This window comes from Labrus bergylta, chromosome 1, assembly GCF_963930695.1.
Source record: "Labrus bergylta chromosome 1, fLabBer1.1, whole genome shotgun sequence".
Classification (NCBI taxonomy): Eukaryota; Metazoa; Chordata; class Actinopteri; order Labriformes; family Labridae; genus Labrus; species Labrus bergylta.
Window position 1 is genome coordinate 5,032,251 of NC_089195.1, and position 19,568 is coordinate 5,051,818.

A 19,568-nucleotide genomic window follows, 5' to 3' on the forward strand; every position below is an offset into this window, starting at 1 on the left:
ACTAAATGATAAGTTAATAAGGTGCATGGTGAATAATGGAACAACAGAACTAATATATACAATATAACTGTAAAGGTAAAAATGAGATAAATAAAGTGACCGTAGTGCAATGATGGATAAGAAACAACAGGAATAAATTAACCAGAACTGAATGAATACTGATATAAAATGGATAGAATAAAGTGATGTAGTGCATGAGACCAGATAAAGCAGAGGCAGTTAAGGTGCATGTCAAATGGAAGGAAGTAAAAAAGCAAGGTTCATTGATGTGTTTCTGAAAAATAACAAAGAAGTGTTTGTGCCTCAACCTTCAAGCATGTTAATGATACAGATTAGAAAAAAACAGATTTTACAAACAAACACTCTGGGTCAGCAGAAAGAAACACTTAACATGTTGTGTCTCAATCTGAAACGCTGAGGAGGGGCCATGACAAAGTAGGCTATTGAATGTATTAACCTGGGGATAAAGACGTGATTTATATTTGTGGGAGGGGAGCATGTGCTTGGGCAAACTTTACACAAGATATCATCTGTTTCTTCAGAATACTTTGGCATCAGCTGATGTTACCAAATTTGGCGCCATTATTTTCTACGTTTTACCCACCTATCCCCATACTATTTAAAATATCATGGGTTTGACATTTTTACTCCAACCTATGCCTCAACAGAAGACGTTCATGAAAATAACTCAAAATGCAGATGAAACAAATGTACATAAACTCTTCAACAGATACATACTAGCTTCAGCAAATGTAACAGGCTACCAGATGTTTGAATGCTGGCACCACCAACACAACCATCCTCACACTCATACTGACACAAACACTCTCATATCCCTGAGCAAAAGCAACACACTGTCCTCCTGCCCTTCCCTCTCGAAGTTTTCTCTCTTTGAGCAATTAGGTCTCCCTCCTGCAGGAGTCTCATCTCTGTCATTAAGCTCAGCTTTTAATTGAACATGACGTCATGGGCCATTGAATCTGTCATTATCAGAGGTGGCCCTAAGCAATGTGGGGATTGGAACAGACTCAGTGTTCATTATAAGCTAAAGGCAACCACCATGTCCAATATGTAGGTAAAAGCTGTCGTAGCTTCTCAGCCTTGCAGGAAAATGCTCAAAAATAGTTATTTCATAATAATCTGCATTTAAACCATTTTTTCTTAAAGAGTGGGATGCACCATACAGTATCAAGGCAGTGTAAAATAATGTGATCTGAGAGGAGAAATACACCACTTTGCATTCAAAGTGGTGCTCCAGTGAAATAGCCTCACACAGTATTTTGGGCATTTAAAAAAACAAACATGATGAGTAACTCAACCCTGGTGTGACACTGACCTAAAAAACTTCTACACGTTGTTCAGGAAAGGACAAAGAAGTCCCAAAAGTTGAATATTTTCAAAATCTAACCTTCAAAAAAATCCCTTTGAACACATTTCTAAATTCAAACTCGACTGTGAGACAGGCGACTCAGGTGCACTCACACATGCATGATGGAACAGTTATGTAATATACAATGAGGTCAAAAGGTCAGTTTTCTTTTAGGGCAATTGCACTATTTTTCTTTTTGTTTCAAACTTACTAAGCCTAAAATAATTCAATGATGCCTTTAGTTTGTTACATCCCTCTGCAGTCACATTGCACACTGTGCTGAGCTATTCAGGTCAGGTACTATTCATATTTCTACTTGCTCTCATGTGAAGCTTAATCTTTATTAAAAAAAATGATTTTTCAACTGCATTGGAAAAGGAAAACTTTCTACACAATTGACATGGTCGTGTGTTCTGACCTTAAACAAATACATGTACCTTCAATATTATGTGAGTGTCTGACTCATGCTGCAAAAATTCAGACTTTAAACCGTGGTTATTCTCTTAAACATTCCTTTGTGCATTTATTAATCCTTTATTTTGATATTAATATTTTAAAGCTGCTGTAAGAACGTTCATTTTGTGTTGATTTTGGTAAAGCATGTGGGTCAAAAGCAAAGCACTTAATGCTGTGACTTAAACGTGCTAGGAGTCCCACCCTTGTTACCACTATAGCATTTGATGTAATCCTCCTGCTATTTACCTCTACCAAGAGCCTCTCCTTTGCTCTCTGAGAGTCTCCTTCACACTAAATCCTCAGTAATACCAGCCTGTATTGGCAGCCGGTCCCGTGGGGGCACTGCAGTATACTACCTTGAGATGTCAGCAGAGCCAGCCCTGTTTTGGAATTGATCTCTTGGTAATCTTCTCTCTCCCTGGGGCAGCCGAGCATCTTCCGGCTAAGAACGATTAAGGAGTCCGTCTGTCCCTCCCTGCGCTCCATTCCCGAACGCTCTGTCTGTTTCCCTCCCTCGACTTGTTGTCAGCAGCAGAGGCATCAGTACACATCAGTGATGACACCGCCCTGTGGCCTGTCCCTCTCCTCTTTTGTTAAGGACAATGAAGGCCTGTGGATATGTGCATCATGTGAACTATGATGACTCCCCGCCATGTGAAGCGCTCTCATCATCAGTGTTACTCAGTTGATGTACGTTCCATGAATGCCTCAGCTGAGAGATATTCTGTACACTGGCATGCAATGATATGAATCCCTCAACAATCAGTCTGTGTTGGTTCGGCCTTCGCTGTGACGACAGTCATTATCACTGCTGCTGCTCCAACCACAGCTATTTTAGGCACCACATAAATAAGCGTAACAGAGCCAGCTGTAATTACTGCTATCCTTTATGCACTATCACTCACTTCAGCATCATTATATTCTGCACTGAGACTTGTTAAGGTTATATCCATGCAGAAATTAACATCTTCATCTTTAATGACTCCAGCTCAGACACTCATCCCTATTTATGAGAGGATCCTTTCTGCTCGACAAACTGGTCTTAACTTCCCTAAGCTGTGAGGGGGAAGAAGGACTGAGCTTTGTCGAGTCAAAATACTGTTAGGGCTGTTTAGGTTTCTCCCAACTAAGTTGGGCATGAATTATGTATGAAAAAATACTAGAATAGCTCCTTTTAAAGTGCTTGAGTACTTTAAGAAAACTTTCAAACTTTTTGAGGTTTAAAATTTTGAGATAAACGTTTAAGCACTAATATTCAGCAAGATGGGACCTGAGTCAAATGTTCTTAATGAAAAGGCAGTAGGGTTTTAGCATAAATATATCAGCATATTTTCCTTAATTAATTTGAATTGAGGAACTTCTATTCTGCTAGGTAGGAGGAAACAACATCAGTAGGGGCCAAAAAAACAGCTTTAAGTGTGATCAGACGCAGGTGCTAACAGGCACTTCACAGGGTTTAAAGATTACATTTTTATCATCATCATCATCAACAACAACAACAACTTTGACTTCACCATCAATATCATCCTCATATTCTTCTAAATATCAAAACCGTCCACCACCTCAATATCATCATTGTCATAAATGCCATCAGGAGTATTAATTTCAATATTGAAATGGGTTTGGTACCACCGGGGGGCTACAGAGGAGAGGAGTCTAGCTCATGTAGCCTAGTTTCGGTAAGGAGGATCGTTTTTTTGTCTGTGTTTTTTTAATAAACCAATAAGTTTAGAATTTGATGGGAGCCCGAACTGGGAACCAATGAAAGGAAATTAATGTAGTGTCATCTGGCAGGAATGTTGCCACTTGGCACTGTTTTGAACACTTGCTGACGTTTCCGCCTTTCTAGATAATTTTTCTTTTCAGATGTGCATTGTTTTGGACAAAGCGTCTTGATCAATGAAATTGTAACATTGTAACACTGAATCCCAAGAAGAGTTGGGGATCGTCATAGCACTAGTATGAGAAATCAGAAGAAAAGGGGACCATGCACTTGCCCTTGATGCACCCCTGTGCATAAGCTGTGCGGTTTTGACACTTCTCCCCTCCAAATGACTCTATAGGATCTCCCTAGGAGGTACCAGCAGAGGGCAGATTCTGAGATAATAAGCTCAGAGAGTGTGGAGAGGAGGATTTGGTGGGTCACTATGTCAAAGACAGCTGAAAGATCTAGCAGCAATAGAGCTGCAGCCTTTGACACATTGAACCCCCAAATCCTCTGTAAGTGCTTACCTGAATCAAGCAAGGTCCCACTGCATAACTTCATGTTACAGAAGTGCATGTTAAAGAGGAGACAGTTGTAGCTGAATAGGGTCTGGAGTGAAGTTAAGCCTGTTAGGTTACAATTGACACTTGAGTGACATAAGGAAGATATGATACAAGGGTTCATATACGGAGAAGAAAAGAACCAGAGGCATTTTGATGCTGCCGGCAATGCTTTTTAGGGGAACCTTGGGTCCTTGCAGTGGTGGCTTTTACTTTGACATGTGCCATATTTTGAAACATGATATTAATATTAAAGAAAGTCAACAAACTGTATTCCCTGATGGAAATTATATAGCACCTCACCAAACTGCAAAAACTGTTCAGGACTGTTTGAGGAACATGACAAAGACAGAGGTCCTCACAGGTCCAAACTGACCAACCCAGACCATAGTGGGCCTGAGTATTTAGATTCAAAATCCAACTGAGTTGCAACAAAGAAGCTGTTAGATGTAATACTTAGCAGAGCTTTATTTTTCTTTTCTTTATTATCCACAACTACCCAGATTAAGGCTGGCACAAACAAGGAGAAACACCTTTTTTTTTTGCTGGTCATGTTGCAATTTACACACCTCGCTTTTTTTGCAGTTTCTTGAGTGTCCACTTGAGGCTAACTACAAAAACCAAAGAATCCACATTATTTATTATATTAAAATGCCAAATGTTATAGCAGAAATAAACTGGTTTTGCAGTCTGGTTCGAAAACCTAATTTTTTATCAATAGCTTGTTTGTTTTCTTAACACTGTATGTTTGGTGTTTTTATCAGTTTTGATCATATTAAGCCAAAATGTTCATAAATGTACATAATTGGGGCGTATCTGAGTTGACTGACAGGTGGACTCGTAGTGGCAATTTGCCATAAGACATAATAACTTTACCTCATTGTCTGTTACAAGATAGACCAGGAGTTAGTGTAAGCGCCATTTTTGCAGTAACAAGTTTGATTATTATTGTTTGGATTATGATTTCCTAGAGCATAGCAGATAATATTTTTTGTGTTTATCTTGGGAGTATGTAATGGGATTATTCCTATTTTATTTTGAAGGTTTGTTGTGATTCTCTAAGACTTCCGTAGTCATGTGATCAGGAGACAGGAAGTAAAGTGTATTGTTATGTATTACGCTGTCTAAGTGAAATAAACGAGTGACGGCGGAGCAACACGGTAGTTTTACCGTGGACACATGGGAACATGTGTGAAGCCAACTCAATGCGTAAAACAGTGTAATGTCGTCACTATAGAGTGGTTAAGAAAGAACTAAGTTTAAGAACATAAGTTTTATTAAGAAGACCGAAGAAACCACTACAGTTAGGTTGAGATAGCTTTACCAAATGGCCACTGCTATCATTGGGCTCCATAAGACCACTGCAGAAACCAATGTGTGATGTCACTGAGACAACGTGCATGTTTTATATGTTCTTTGATCTTCATCCTCTAAGAAAGACTTTTGGGTATTGATTTGGCAATCATTAGATCTCAAGTCAACTGAGTATCTTTGGGATGTGCTTAAAAAAAGGCTGCTTATGCCTTCTTAGCATTTGTGTCAACTTTGTGTCTAGATTTAGCTACTGGAACAATTCTAGATTCTGTTCAAGTGGGGTAACAGTATAAAAAAAATAACACCAGAGACCATGTAGATGTCAATTTTCAGTCTTAAAACAAACCCTTCTCACTGTACTGCTTGTTATTTTCTCCGTAATTTCTGCTAGCTTCACCCTCGGGCATGTCTGTGCTGTGCTAACAGACAAACACATAGAGCAGCGTATCTCAGCGTATCTCTTAAAGGGGGTGTCATTTTAATGAGACTGAATGTATTATATGTACATATTTTTAGAGATTATGTTATGCTTTTTAGCTTGTAAATAGTTTTAACTCTCAGTGAGATATGTGTAACTTGTATAACTTATTTATGCATTTTCTCAAAGTATTCTTTATTTATTCAGTTTTTTTGTTGTTGTTATAATTTCATGTGGATTACATATGTTCCATATAACCGGACACCTTCAGAGCTGTTTTGGTAGCACAAGATAAGAAGAATAAAGAATAACGCATGTTGTTCAATACTTTGGTTGCTTAGTGTTGCGTGAGGAAGAAAATACCAACACATACTTGGTTTGTCTGTTTATAGGTTGAATATTACGCCCCCAAATACATAGTATTTCTTTACAAATGTTGTAAGAAAATGAGAACACAGTTAACAGACGTCTTTCCATTTAATAAATATGATTATAAATGCATAAAACAATTACACACAGCACAGTTGAGGTCAAACAAAAACACTGTAACACCTTACCGTCTGTTCTCATACAAAAGCTGTACAGTAATAAAACTCTTTTTTTTTTTCATTATTATTGTCATTTCTCTACAAAAATAATAATCTTGCTAATTCTGCAGGGGGGAAGGGATGGAGAGAAAGAGAGAGGGGGAAGATTGTGTAGCTCAAAGCTAGTCTTCAACATCATACCGACTCAGAACACTCTCAGGTGATGTTTCACCACAGCTCATCCTCACCAGAAGGCCAGAGATCCCACAGGGTTAACTGGACTTTGTGTCTGTTCAACCTGTCCTTCCCAGGCTCCTACTGCCTGTCTCCCTCAAGCTTTTTTTTTAAATCAGAACCTTTTCTGAAGTGTAAACCTAATCCTTCTTAGAATACAACTTTACATCTTTGCTTTTGAAACTTGAAAATAAATCTTGAAATCTCCTTATACATACAAAATCAAATTATTATTGTATTGCTACATTCCCTAGATGTGTTTTGCTTTCATAAAAATCCAACAACCGCTATCTAAATTCAGCCTATAAGACCATGCAATGGTACAAGATAAATCCCCTTGTAGCTGAGTTTGAATTCTGTCCTGCAACCTCAGATAGAGCCCTAACAGCTACACTGGACAATAAGATGGTGGAGAGCTGTTACCAAAATCCATGTAGCATGCAGCTTGGAAAACACTTTTTTGTTTTAATCGGGGTCATCACATCTCATCTAAAAATATTGGTAACCTACCCAGCTTTACGCAAAACAAATGTTAAAGTATGTCATCTACACAACTTGTAAAAACTGAAAGAATTCCCTTTTTAGAAGAAGAACATCAAACAAAATGGAGGAAGGTGAACTTCAACTGTTTACAAGATCTTTGCGATAGAACTTTTATAAGCAACATGGGGCTTGATTAACCCTAAAGAATGGCAACACATCTCTAAGGTGATTCACTACTTTGTTGTATACTGGTATGCTGCAAGCTTCAGGTTCTTGTATCTCTGTTTTGAGCACTGATTTACATCAACAGACCAACAGCAACAGCTTTCACAAGTCTTCTTTAGTCTTTACACTACAGTGTATCAGACATGTGTTATGGTGAATGGCAAATCAGTAAAGGATCCAGTGGGGAAGCCAAATCTTGCAAATGTGGTCAATAGATAAGTTTGTAAGCAAACTCCTCAGCTGGCATGGAGTTCTGAGCAACCTTGTAGTAATGGATGTTGAATGACATTTAGAAAATATGGACTTTAGAGAATCTAATCATTAACCTTGCGTATAGTTCATGTTTGTACTGTAGGTGGAGTTACAGTGATGTGTGAACAATTGAAGGAAATATCTTTCAAACTGATAAAACCAAAACTCCTTCTCTATTTCTCCTTTCCTTCCAAACGAAAAAGCATCAAAATCAATCTTTTAAAAAGTTGCCCTCAGGAGATTTGAAAGGCATCAATCAGGCATTTGCATCTGTCCGATATCACTCACAAAGTACCACATAGTTTGACAGTCGCTCTGAACACACTAACCAATCCTTGTGTAGCCTTGTAGCAGCTGCACTCGAGTTCCCCTGCTCCGACAGCGCTGTATAATGAGCTGGGATGAAAATGGGTGCTACCAGAGAGTGGCTCAGCACATTAGCCTGAATGTGTCACCAACCTTGATCTTGGCTGAACACGTTAAGAATTCAAAAAAAAATTCAACCTCTTCTTATTCTGTCCTACAGAATGCTCTTAATGCGTCACGACCCCAAAAAGCACTCTTCCGTCTCTCTTCACCTCTCTCTGTCTGGCTGCCGCGCTCTTTGGATTCTCCCACTAAGTCGCTGTATCTCATTACAGCCACAACCTTAAAATCCAAGCTTTGAACACCGTACTCTGCCTCCAGTTGTGAGCTGTGATTTGGGGCGTGGCTGAGAACGACTTTTGGAATGCTTTTCTCTGTTGGATAGTCTCCTCCCGACATTTCTCCGTTTCTTCTTCTTCTAATCCTAAAAGGTGTAAGGTCTGGTGAGTTTTGGGAATCTTCTGCAAGTCAGAAGGGTGCAACATAGCACCCAAGCCATCAAGTGTCTCTTTATCCGTAGCACAAAACATTTTTTTACAAACTGGTATGTATCATAAATAGTACCAGAAGCGTTAGATTAACAGCAAAGGTTAAATTACTCCAGAAACCCTGTATTTCTGTTACTAAATTAAAATCATAAAAAAAAAAAAAATATCTCAGTAGAAAATGTGTATTGTGCCATAAATCAGCTTTCCAAGAGACAATGGTTCAAAAGCTTTGAAGTACCCTATTCATATTTTATAACAGAATTCCTGTTTTAGTCTGACGTTTGTTATTAAAATACACAAATTTATAACATAGACATTCATGATTTACAAAATAAATGTGTAATTCACTCTAATAACATACTTCATAAAAGTATATTCATATGAATAAATAATACATTACTGCTGTTAGCTTCATACAACAGCAAACCAATCTTAGATATGGAAGCAAAACAAAACATTGCTCATTTGATTTTTTTTCACCCTCCCTATTTCATGCTGGCTTTCCTTCTTTATTATGGATCTGACTTTCTATAAATAGATGGCATTTCTCAAAATGTGTAATTCATTGGACATACGGTATGTTAAAAAGAAAACAAAAAATACAGTATGTTAAAACCTGTACACAGTTTTCTTCTGGTTTGAACAGAGCACAGTATGTGTCAGCAGGGTCCAACATGCACAGGTATAAAGCTCAAAACCATTGTGTCCCAATTGGTAAAAAAAAGAAAAAGCAAAAAAAAGATCAATGACGCAGCTGGAGTGGTAATCCAGTCCAGAGTTTAGACGATGTACGTGGGGAGTTCTGTGGAGAATTTCACATGTACATGAGGTTTCATACATCCTGCGGGTAGAAATGGGAAAGAAACAGGTGTCAGAGGATATTCCACACAAGACAAAAAATACATAAGTGGACTTGGGATAATGTGCATTTTTTTGTCTTTGGAACAAGCTAAAAAAGTTAATACCAAAAAAGCTGTCAGCAGCTACTTGCTTACTTACACATCCGTCAGGTTAAAGCCACCATGGCATCAGTCAGTAAGATTATATCAAGTCCAACATTCACTCTGATTGTTGTTCTCTTGGTCCTCTTCGACAGAAAACAATCCCTCAATTTCCATTACTTTCACCAGCTTGCTCCTAACTCTTAAGCCTGGCTCAAACTGCAGGATAATCGGGCCGATTTGAGCTCTGATTCTTCCTTCCCGACAATCGAGGGACTCAAGGCTGCTCAGAACCGATAATCTGCTCAGATTACCTTGTAGTGTGAGCGGTACAAAGATCCATTCTTAACGTCCCCGATCTGCCCGGCGATTGTCGGGACCGATTTATTTCAAACATGTTTGATATTTATAATTTAAAATCTTGACGATTACGTCATGAAAGGGCCCGGCAGAAATTGTTTGTGACTACAATATAATCACGAGAGACAAGGGGGACTGTAGTCATGGCGACCAGCGGCAGGATGCAACCCGGTGTTTTTTTTAATTTTACGGTACAGATCATCAGTGCAGCACTTTTCTGAAACTTATCCATATATCTATTGTATCTACTTTCCTCTATCCTACAACAACTTCCACTTCCTTCTCTTTCACTAACCGGCGTCTGTTGGAGTTTTCAAATGAAACTTGATTAATAATTGTCAACGCTCCGTCCCGATGTCACTCGTACAGTGTGAACTCTCCGGCCATGCCCGACAATCAGGTCGTACAGTGTGAGTACATAAATCTCAAGGTCTGGTCGTCGTAAACAATTCAGTCGTACAGTGTGAGCTGTACAATACAAACGGGGAGAAATCGCACAGTGTGAGCCAGGCTTTACACAACCTGATTAATAAGCTTAAGAGAACTTAATAATAATTTATTTACATGCAAATGTATCAAGAAGTTAGGTAGTGATATGCAGATGATTCTAGATAAAGGAACCATTATTTACTAAATTACTTGATCAATATAACAATTATACAAATGGTATGTTACAGCTTATAAAGCATGGCATCTCAATCCAGTTGAGCTCTGCAGACATTCACTTTCCAGACATTGAGAATCTATGATAAGAAGCACTGAAGCTGTACGAGAAACTGTTGATGGATCATTGCATCACTAAGGCTATGCCCCCTGCTACTTATAACCTTGTCGTGTTTATGTCTTAATGTCAACACTATCCTGGCATTTAAGCTCCTGACAGACTCTTGATAAAAAACCTTTCCAGAATCCCTTGGGGGGGAAGTTAAAAACAATAATGTAGACACCCAACTGCATGCTGTCTATGTCTTAAAAGTCAGTGTGTCTTTCCTGATCCATAAAGTTCCTTGGGATCCTTTTCCAGAGTTTCACAAACAACACCAGCCTTGACCAGCAGAGGCTAACTCTGCATGGATAACTGCATGCTTTGCTAAAATAATGCAACACAATTCTGTACCAAGAAAATGGTACATGGGCTGCTCTTACACTTAGTTTTTTAAGTCTTCTGACCACTTAAGTGCTTTCACACTACATCACATTACTCACATACACAGACGCACATTCATACACTTCTTTGTAAAGCACTTTGGGACGTTCTGTCCTTGAAAGGTGCTTTATAAATAAACTGATAGTAATTATTATTACTGATGGCAGAGGATGCTACTGTATGTAAAGTGGCCATCAGTTTCAGCTAGTCCATTCAGATACATTTGTACACAGCTTTGCCACTGGGAGATATTTTTTTACTGTGGACAGTAGAAGCTGGGATCGTGCCGCCGACCTTCCAATTGAGAGACAACGGAACTGAGCCACAGTCGCCCAATTCCCATTTTAAACAGCTTTATCAGCCCGACATTGGAGCACAGCTGATTTTGGTCATACAATAACTGTTTTGTGTTGGTTAGCTCTGACATGCACAGCCTTACCCAGAATAAAGTCAGGTTATGTGCATTCCCATGCTTGTTAGAAAGTATAGAAATTAATTATGAGGCTAAAAAACAAGCATCAGAAGGGGTTATTTAGTCATTTTGAAACTATGTTTTAAATTGGTGTGCACATGGTCTAAGACAATTGTTGTTGGATTTTTGTCAGTCATCTGTAATTCAAGGATATGAAAACAATGAACAATGTGTTAATTTTTCAACTGAGAAGCAACTTTACTCGGCTCTGTTTAGCTCTCCTTCACCTCCTGACCGGACCCTTTCACTTCTAAGAAACATAAAACAAAAAAAGCACAGGATGAGACTGAAGAAATGGCACATTAACCGTACAATGGTATGAAATAATGGATACAAAAATAAATAAAAAAATCCAGCCACAGACGAGAGTAAGAAACCGGAGCAGATATTTACCGATGGGCCGCGAGTTAAACTCTGTGTCCAGAATCTCCAAAGAATTCACCAGGTCCCGCTGTGAGCTGGGCGTGGCCTCTGTTGGATTAGCTGGACTCATCATTTCTTGTTCTTTTTCGTTCTGCATCTGCGCATAGACGTTGAGGCCTGGGATCTTCCTTGAGGAAAGATTTACAGTGAGGCAATGGGATAAAGACAAAAAGCCTAACTAAAACAAAGAGAGTGAGGACATGACCGGGGAAATCAATAGAATGCTAGATATAACCAACTGGAGCCATGCATGTCTTGCTTAGCCAAACTCTTTGTGATGTCTGACTATGATGGCAAATCCATATTGATCAGCACTGATATTTAACAATACATACATTGATAAGCAAGCCAGCTTGGGATGTGATCACAGAAATGTTGGAAGCTTGGAGAAACCACAAGGTTCACAGATTAAAGGTCCAATATGTAAGATATCTACTGAAATTAAATCATAAAATGACCTTACTAATCTTCAGACTTTAAGGAAACATGCTATGTTGAAGTGCTGGCTTCCCTGTCAACACTGCAGCAGTGAGTATGTCCTCCAAAGTTTTGATTCCAGTGCATGGAATGGTTTGTTTTTGTTCTGACCACAGAAGGGAGGCGCTTTTAAGCTTTGATATGCAGGTTAAAGATGGCTGTTTTGAGTGTTTATTTCCACTGTAAAACATGATATTAAATTAAGGAATATCAGGTGACAAACTCCAATGATAGTGTGTTATCAGCGTACATACATTATGACCCTGACCTGCAATTCTTTAAGATGATAAAGCACTTAATGTTCCATGTAAATCTTCATTCACACAAACACAAGTCATAATAATTGTCTGTAAATCTAAAGTTTAATCATGTCCCTGCTTGTCTTTAAAGCTTATAACCCCTGTGCCCTTTTCTCAGGGCAATTCACCTTGGTGAGGAGACATGATTTAACATTTGATAAAAGGTCAACTGCCCACGTTCAAAGGGCTTCATATTGATAGCGGCTGACGGCTGACGGCTGACTGACATTTCTTTTGCAAAGAACGACCTGCCAAAAGAATTTCCACATGATCCCCACAGATGTATGGTGGAAAAGCCAATTCACCACAAATGAGCGCTGGGGTCTGTTAGGAGCCGCATTTGACAGGCGGCTCTCAACCTTCTCTGTAGCCTCACAGGCAGCTTTTGTTTACCAAGCCGTCTGGATGCTCTGACACCTTTTCCAGCAGCTATCACGTACAGAGTGAGGACTTTATAGACACAACATTTCATGAACACTTTACCTCTTGAATTTGTAGATGACAAATACAGCTAAACCCACAACCACTACTGATAGCAGCATTAGCATGGCAGAGCCACTGTGGTTCTCGCTGGTGTCCACTAGGGGCGCTGCAGACAAAGGGAGACAACAGCAACAGAGTATGAGCAGCACAGCCACCAATACGTCCTGTATTTTGCAACCAGGTGAATCATGCAATGAGCAGTCAACAGCATAAGTGAGACCTCACAGATTAAATCACAGATGAATCATTTTTATTATATATAGACTTCTCTTACTCTTTATCTTATAAGCCCCTTTAGGACAGTAGCAGCATCCCCAATAGGAAGAGGCACACATACTTGTAACGATGCTCACTCTCTGAATGTCTCTGTGTAGCTACATGGTGGGAGCCAATCAGACATAGGGGTGGTTATTAGTTAGAAGGGGCAGCAAATATAATAAAATGATACCTCACTGTCTGTTGTATCTAGGTGTCCTGATAGTCTACATGCTTTATGTATTGTCCCATTAAGTATAGAAAAACAGATTTCCCCCCAGAGTGAATCTAAACACACACACACACACACATGCAGCCGTGTTTGTTTACCTGCTGAAAGGTGTGCCGCGTAAACGGTGACTTGGACCCCTGGTCGCAGAGTGAACTGCACAAGGTTTTGGTTTAAGGCGTTGAGCAAAACCTCAGAGAGCTGTTGGAACACAAAGAGGGACAGGGTTTGAATAACACCGAGTGATTTTTTTTTTTGCACAGGGTTCATCCATTTTCATTGTGTTGTAGTAATGAAATAATTTAGTCAAAAAAATATCAGTTTCTGAATGTCTGTCAACTTGGACCAAAAATACATGAGTACATCACATAAATTAAAGATGTTAGTTTAAGTTAAATTTGCAGTGGAAGTTATTTTTTAAAAGTGGATTCAAGAGAAAGACCAACTTCCTAAAAAAAAAAAAAAATCCACACTGGAAAAAAAAAACATTTTAAGGTTACCTTTTATTTCTATAACCCCCTCTATTTCAGCCCTGCTCAGAACAGGCTGTTTCTGTGTCTGTAGCTTTAAATGCAAATGAGCTGTGTCTGACCACGCCCCCTCTCTGGAAGGGCGAGGCTGACTTAGCCTTTCTTTCACCATACCCAATTGTTTATGGTGAGAAGGCAGATTCAGAGGGCAGAACAAACACATGTGAGAGTGTCATCAATTTGAAGACGGGTTACTGCCCTTTGTGATGTCACAAAGGGAAAATCTCCAAACAGCCTGTTCGAGCACACATTTTCTGAAAAGTGGAGCAGGCAAAATACCAATAGGATGGACGTTTCTCATAATTTGGGGGTTTGTAGACAGATTAGGGACACATATTAGTGTTAGAAAAACATGGTGAAGTGTATTTTGCATAATACTTTATATGACCTTTAAAGGGTAAACTAGATTAATTATGTTTTTTATCCACTTGGGGGCAGCAGAATTATGATGATCTGACAAACACCTGCCTGTTTACACATTCTCAAGTTTCACAGAGTGTGTTCTGGGAGTCTGCAAGCTGTTCTAAGTCACATTAACAACACTCTTAACGAAAGCTATAGCAGTAATGAAGCTTCTGATATTTCCGAAAGTCATTCCATTAGAGGTTTCCAACTTTCCAAAAACAGACAGACTATTAAAACAAACATTTAATTCAAAACTTGTAAACTCCAATCATCCAATCAAATCAAAGCAAAACTCATCAGCAGCTAGTACACCGTTTACAAGCAGCTTTAGCATTGTAAGCTAACTGCTAATTCTGAAATGGATAGCAAAGCATAGTGTTACTTACCATTAAGATAACAACTGAAAATGATCATCCAAAACCATTGCTTCTCATTTTTGTTGATTTTTAATGAGTCTATCAACTTTGCTTTCATTGATGCACTTTTAGTCTGTCTCTGTGGGAACTATTTTTGGAGTTGTGATGCACAATACAGAGGTTACAGCCTCACTTGATCTCCGCTTTCCCAGACGGGCAGGAGCTGCTCTGCTCTGAGAACAACTCATCAGGCAAATCAGGCAGATTACCCTGACCCGGAGGTAAACTAGAGCTGGAGTCCACTGTTATTCCTTTCAAATGTATTCCCTCATAAAGGTTATTTTCATACACTCAATTATAAACCTCTATCCTCCTGAGGGAGTGAGCGTTAAACACAGACCAAAAAATGAGTTCTCTTCAATCTGGACTCCAAAAACAAGCATGGATGTGCAAAACAAAAAAATACTCCATTTCCTCTCTGCAGATCCCATTTTTCCTCCGCAGAGGCTTCATCTATCTCATCTGCCTCATTTGCTAAATTAATTGTGATACGAGTAATTTCTGTGGAGCTCCATTCTCCCCTTTATATCCCTTAGAAGTTTAAATTTAGACCAGGCCATGACTAATTTATTTTTTTCCTAATGCCAGGGTCAGCCAGTCTATTATACATTCTAATGAGCAGAGCAAGCACTCCATGTTTTAGATGCCAACCATGAATGGAGATTTATCGCAGGTTTGCAGGAAGAGAGGATCAAGCAGGCGATCAAGCAGGTGAGAGCAGGGAAGGGGAAGAGGAAAATCTGATTGATTTCCTTCCCATGGATTAAACATTATTATCAGTCAGTATCTATTATATGAGGCTCCGAGCTAATTTGGATCATCTTGATATGCTGGTGATTTAGTGAGCTTGATCAACCGCGATCATTTCTTTGACCAGCTTTTTTCGAGACTCACCTCCTCAAACCCCCACAGGATGTGACTCGGGGGATTTTCAAAGCCGTTCCCTCTGATAACTTGTTAATGCTTGTCAGGCTTATTGATGAGCCCATTGCACAGATTCCTCAGGCATGTACCAGAATTAGACTCATGCAAAGACATGGACATGCTTCAGTGGATCAATACTGACATCTGCTGGAGGAAGGAGGAACTCTAAGCTAAGACTTTGTCGGGGAGCAATTACTGGACAAGCTGCCGCTGTTAGAAAAGGGATCAACCATGACTCACAGAACAAGAAGAAAAAGAAGGATCATTGCTTCACAATTGTACATGAGGTCAGGGCCATTTTAGAATGAGGATAACAAGCTGAAATCCATCCACCTACGCAAATACTGTGCAGGGATGGAGAAAAGAGTGACTATGCTGCAAACACAGCCACAGACAGAGCAGAGCAATGTTGTCCCACCTGATCTAAATGAGCAGAGCTCTTCTCCGGTTTCCCCTCCGTCAGCTGTTTGTCAGGGAGGAGGAAAAACTCTGCTGCTGTGGGTAAACCTGGCAGGACGGTGACCAGAAGCTGATCTTCTCTCACTCCCGTGGACTGAAGGGAAGAAGATGGAAAAGATTCAGAGAAAAAAATTAAAACAAAAAAAAATTATACAAAACGCAGAAAATCGTATACAAATAATTATTAAAGTAATGTATTAATACATAGCTGTGTTACAGGTTCTGGAAGTCATGCATTGTATGTGCAGCTCATAGATCTGAGTCCAGTTTAATTGTCATAATTGCACTTGAATAAATAAACAGTTTTTAGAGGCAGCAGCCTGTGCTCTCCAAACCTATTCTGACTCCAGTATGATGCAGACGGCCCTATTTACTGAAGTCGATTGTTTGCAGAATGAAAGGAGGACTGCAGGACTTAAAAATGTAAACACACGTTCAGTAGAAACATGTAAGAACTGTTAATCAGTAAGAGATGATAATCTGGTAAGGGACAACAACGCTTTAGAGCAGTGGTTTACCAACCCTCCCCCCCTAACAATGTAACTTAAAGTCCCACCCCTTTACCTCTGTAGTCCAATGACATTTAAGCAAACTGTAGATTAAGCAGAACCTCAGTCAACTTTCCCCTTTCTTGTAATACATACAGATATCCAGTGCTAAGCTTTTCTTGACTGAAATTAATACATTTCCCTAAACATTTTAAGGAAAAACCTACAGGAGGGGACCTGTAGATGTGACACCAATCACTATGAATGTGTGTGATGCAGCAGCATGTACACTGATTGGCTGCGAATATGGATCATAAAAATTAGACACAATAATTTATCTTCTGATATTTTTGTCACTTTGCAGTGGTCGCCTCTCATGTTTTCCACACGACAACATGCAAACAAGTACTGAAACTTTAGATTTATTTACTGACTGTATACTCACAGGACAACCATTCTGCCCCCTGCACACTTTCTAACTTAGGCTGGATGGGGCATAGAAACATTTCCTCTCAATAAAATACCTTTTCCCCTCAAAGTTTCTGACAAACTGCCAACAATGAGCAAAACAGGAGCAGTGAAAGTTTGTATTCTTCTGTATGTGCGTGTGTGTGTGTGTGTGTGTGTGTGTGTGTGTGTGTGTGTGTACACACCCTGAGTATTCTCTCAAACAATGACAAACAGTCACAGCTGCTAGAGACGGAGAAAGAATCAGAATTTGCACAGGGAAAGCACCTGTGGTTGAATCCACCCTCGTCAAGTTGATTGATAATGCTCAGTACGGCAATGCCCGCATTCAGAGAATTAGATGAGGAAGGAGACTTTATACACAGACAAGCAATTTACATTTGACAAAAGCCTTTGAAAAAGCTGAACTAAAATATCCCCAAGGGACTTTTTCATAACCTCTTGGTTATGAATAAATAAACAACATTTTCGCTGTGGCTCAGTTAGTAGAATCATTCGTCCCTGAAGTGGAAGGTTCAATCCCCAGCTCTTTCATCAAACCTCAGATGTGTCCTTCGTCAAGACACTTAACCCTAAGCTGCTTCATCTGCGGCATATGAGTGTGTATGAATGGATTAATCACTTCTGATGGCTCTACATAGCAACCTCTGCCATCAGTGTGTGAATGTGTAGGTGTGACCTGCGGTGTAAAAGCGCTTTAAGTAGTCAGAAGACTAGAATAGCTCTTTACGAGCTAAAGCCCATTTACCATTTATTGTATCGTAGCCTTCATCAGAAATGAAATCAGTAACTATAATCACCTGGATTAGTGATCCATTAGAGCCATATTTAAAGTGGTTTCCACATCAAGGACAACACACAGAAGAGGGGACAAATGTGCAACAGGAGCATCATTGACTGAAAGTCTTGCGGTCCTCTGTTTCTATTCAAAGATTATGTGTGCCTTCTCTTTCTTTTTGGAAACACTATCTGACAGAGGAGCAGATTTAAGAGCCACACTGAATGACCTTCATTTGCATCTTTTTTGCCTACCATGAAAGTTAACATCAAGTAGCAGCCTTGCTATGTGTCTTGTTTGTCAGGCTGTTCTGATATGGGTATGACGTGGGGGTTGTCACTTTATTGCAACTGTGTTGTAGGATCGTCTTGATGAGTAACCTAAATGAACCTAAACCGATGTTCATGCCATGTGAGTGCAATCTGATATAAAAACCAGCATTATCCTGACACTTGCACAGTATGTAAATCCCGCAGCCTGGGAGCTCTCAATAACAAAAAGATGACGTGAAGGGCTGGCGGGGAATCATGAGAGTGAATATGTTTACAGACGACTTATCCAAGTATAATTTACATTAAGTTTTTATCACAACAGCACATACAGCAACAGTATGGCAGCCTCCAGTAGCTGCTCCCGCTTGTGTTTCCATGGCAACGATAAACACATCGGCTCAGATATGGCAGTCGCCCCGACAAGACACGTCCCGCTACAACTATAAAATTAAGAATTTCTCAGGGTTTGATAAGTGTTTGCAATATTTGAGGTAATGTAAGTACTCAACAACAACAAAAATATAGCATAAATTCAGTCAATGATTCATAATTAATTTAGATATTTTAATGTAACATTTCTAATAAAATACTGAAAATACCTTTAAGTGGATGATGAATCTGATATTGATTGATTGATTGATTAAATTCATTTCAGACATATCAAATAAAATCAAACATATCAAAAATACAAAACAAAATGAAAAGCATGAAAATACAATAAACAAAAAACAAAGTTAAAATTATTTCACAAAAAAAGAAAAAGAAAAAGCAAATGACATATTCAATTGATATGCCTGAAAAGGAGTCGGAAGAAGTATAAAACTTAATATTTAATATACTTAAATATTGAATGCATGTATATGGTTGTTGTTGTTGTTGTTGTTGTACTTGGTCTGTGAGTGAGGGTGTTGTTTACTGCATGTTGTCATTGATTACTGCAGCCTCTGCTTCTTGTTCCTGCTCTTGCATGGATTTTCTTCAGTGAATCCTGTGAATGTTTCAAGCTATCATGTCATATTTCTATCTGAATTTTCTTTTTTTTTCATGTTCCGCCTTCAAGGCTGGGGTTTTCATGAGAGGATGATGTCAGTAACAAATAACAAAACAGACATGTTCACTGAAGACTGAAGAGCCTGGGTATATTTTTGGCATCAATTTAGATTTTTGATTTTTTTTTAAGGATCAAAAAGTGTGAAAATATGATGCAAGACGGGCAGATGGCTTCTTTCCTCTGAAAAATATTGACGTAGGAGGATGTTGTGGAATAAAACAGGAAATTAATGAAGGAAAGATCTGTACCTTGACATGTAATGTGTACATGCTGAAATCATGTCTTACACTTGAC

At 39.1% G+C, this 19,568-nt stretch overlaps 1 protein-coding gene across 6 annotated transcripts in view; it reads right to left on the reverse strand.

Annotated features, from left to right (window-relative positions):
- Nucleotides 1-6,195: 6,195 nt before the first annotated feature.
- The window catches only part of sorcs1 (sortilin-related VPS10 domain containing receptor 1), a 163,550-nt gene continuing 150,177 nt past the window's right edge, over nucleotides 6,196-19,568 (reverse strand). For 2 of the 6 annotated variants that reach the window (XM_020639084.3, XM_020639083.3), the window contains exons 23-27: nucleotides 16,177-16,311; nucleotides 13,585-13,684; nucleotides 13,000-13,105; nucleotides 11,711-11,868; nucleotides 6,196-9,238 (exon numbers count right to left, since the gene is read on the reverse strand). In XM_020639084.3, the coding sequence (XP_020494740.2) occupies nucleotides 9,177-9,238; nucleotides 11,711-11,868; nucleotides 13,000-13,105; nucleotides 13,585-13,684; nucleotides 16,177-16,311 (561 nt within the window). In that variant the 3' untranslated portion in view covers nucleotides 6,196-9,176. Of the gene's footprint in view, nucleotides 9,239-11,519; nucleotides 11,568-11,710; nucleotides 11,869-12,999; nucleotides 13,106-13,273; nucleotides 13,374-13,584; nucleotides 13,685-16,176; nucleotides 16,312-19,568 lie in introns of those variants that run through there. The other 4 variants (XM_029278307.2, XR_010664729.1, XR_010664731.1 and 1 more) reach the window with 4 other exon arrangements.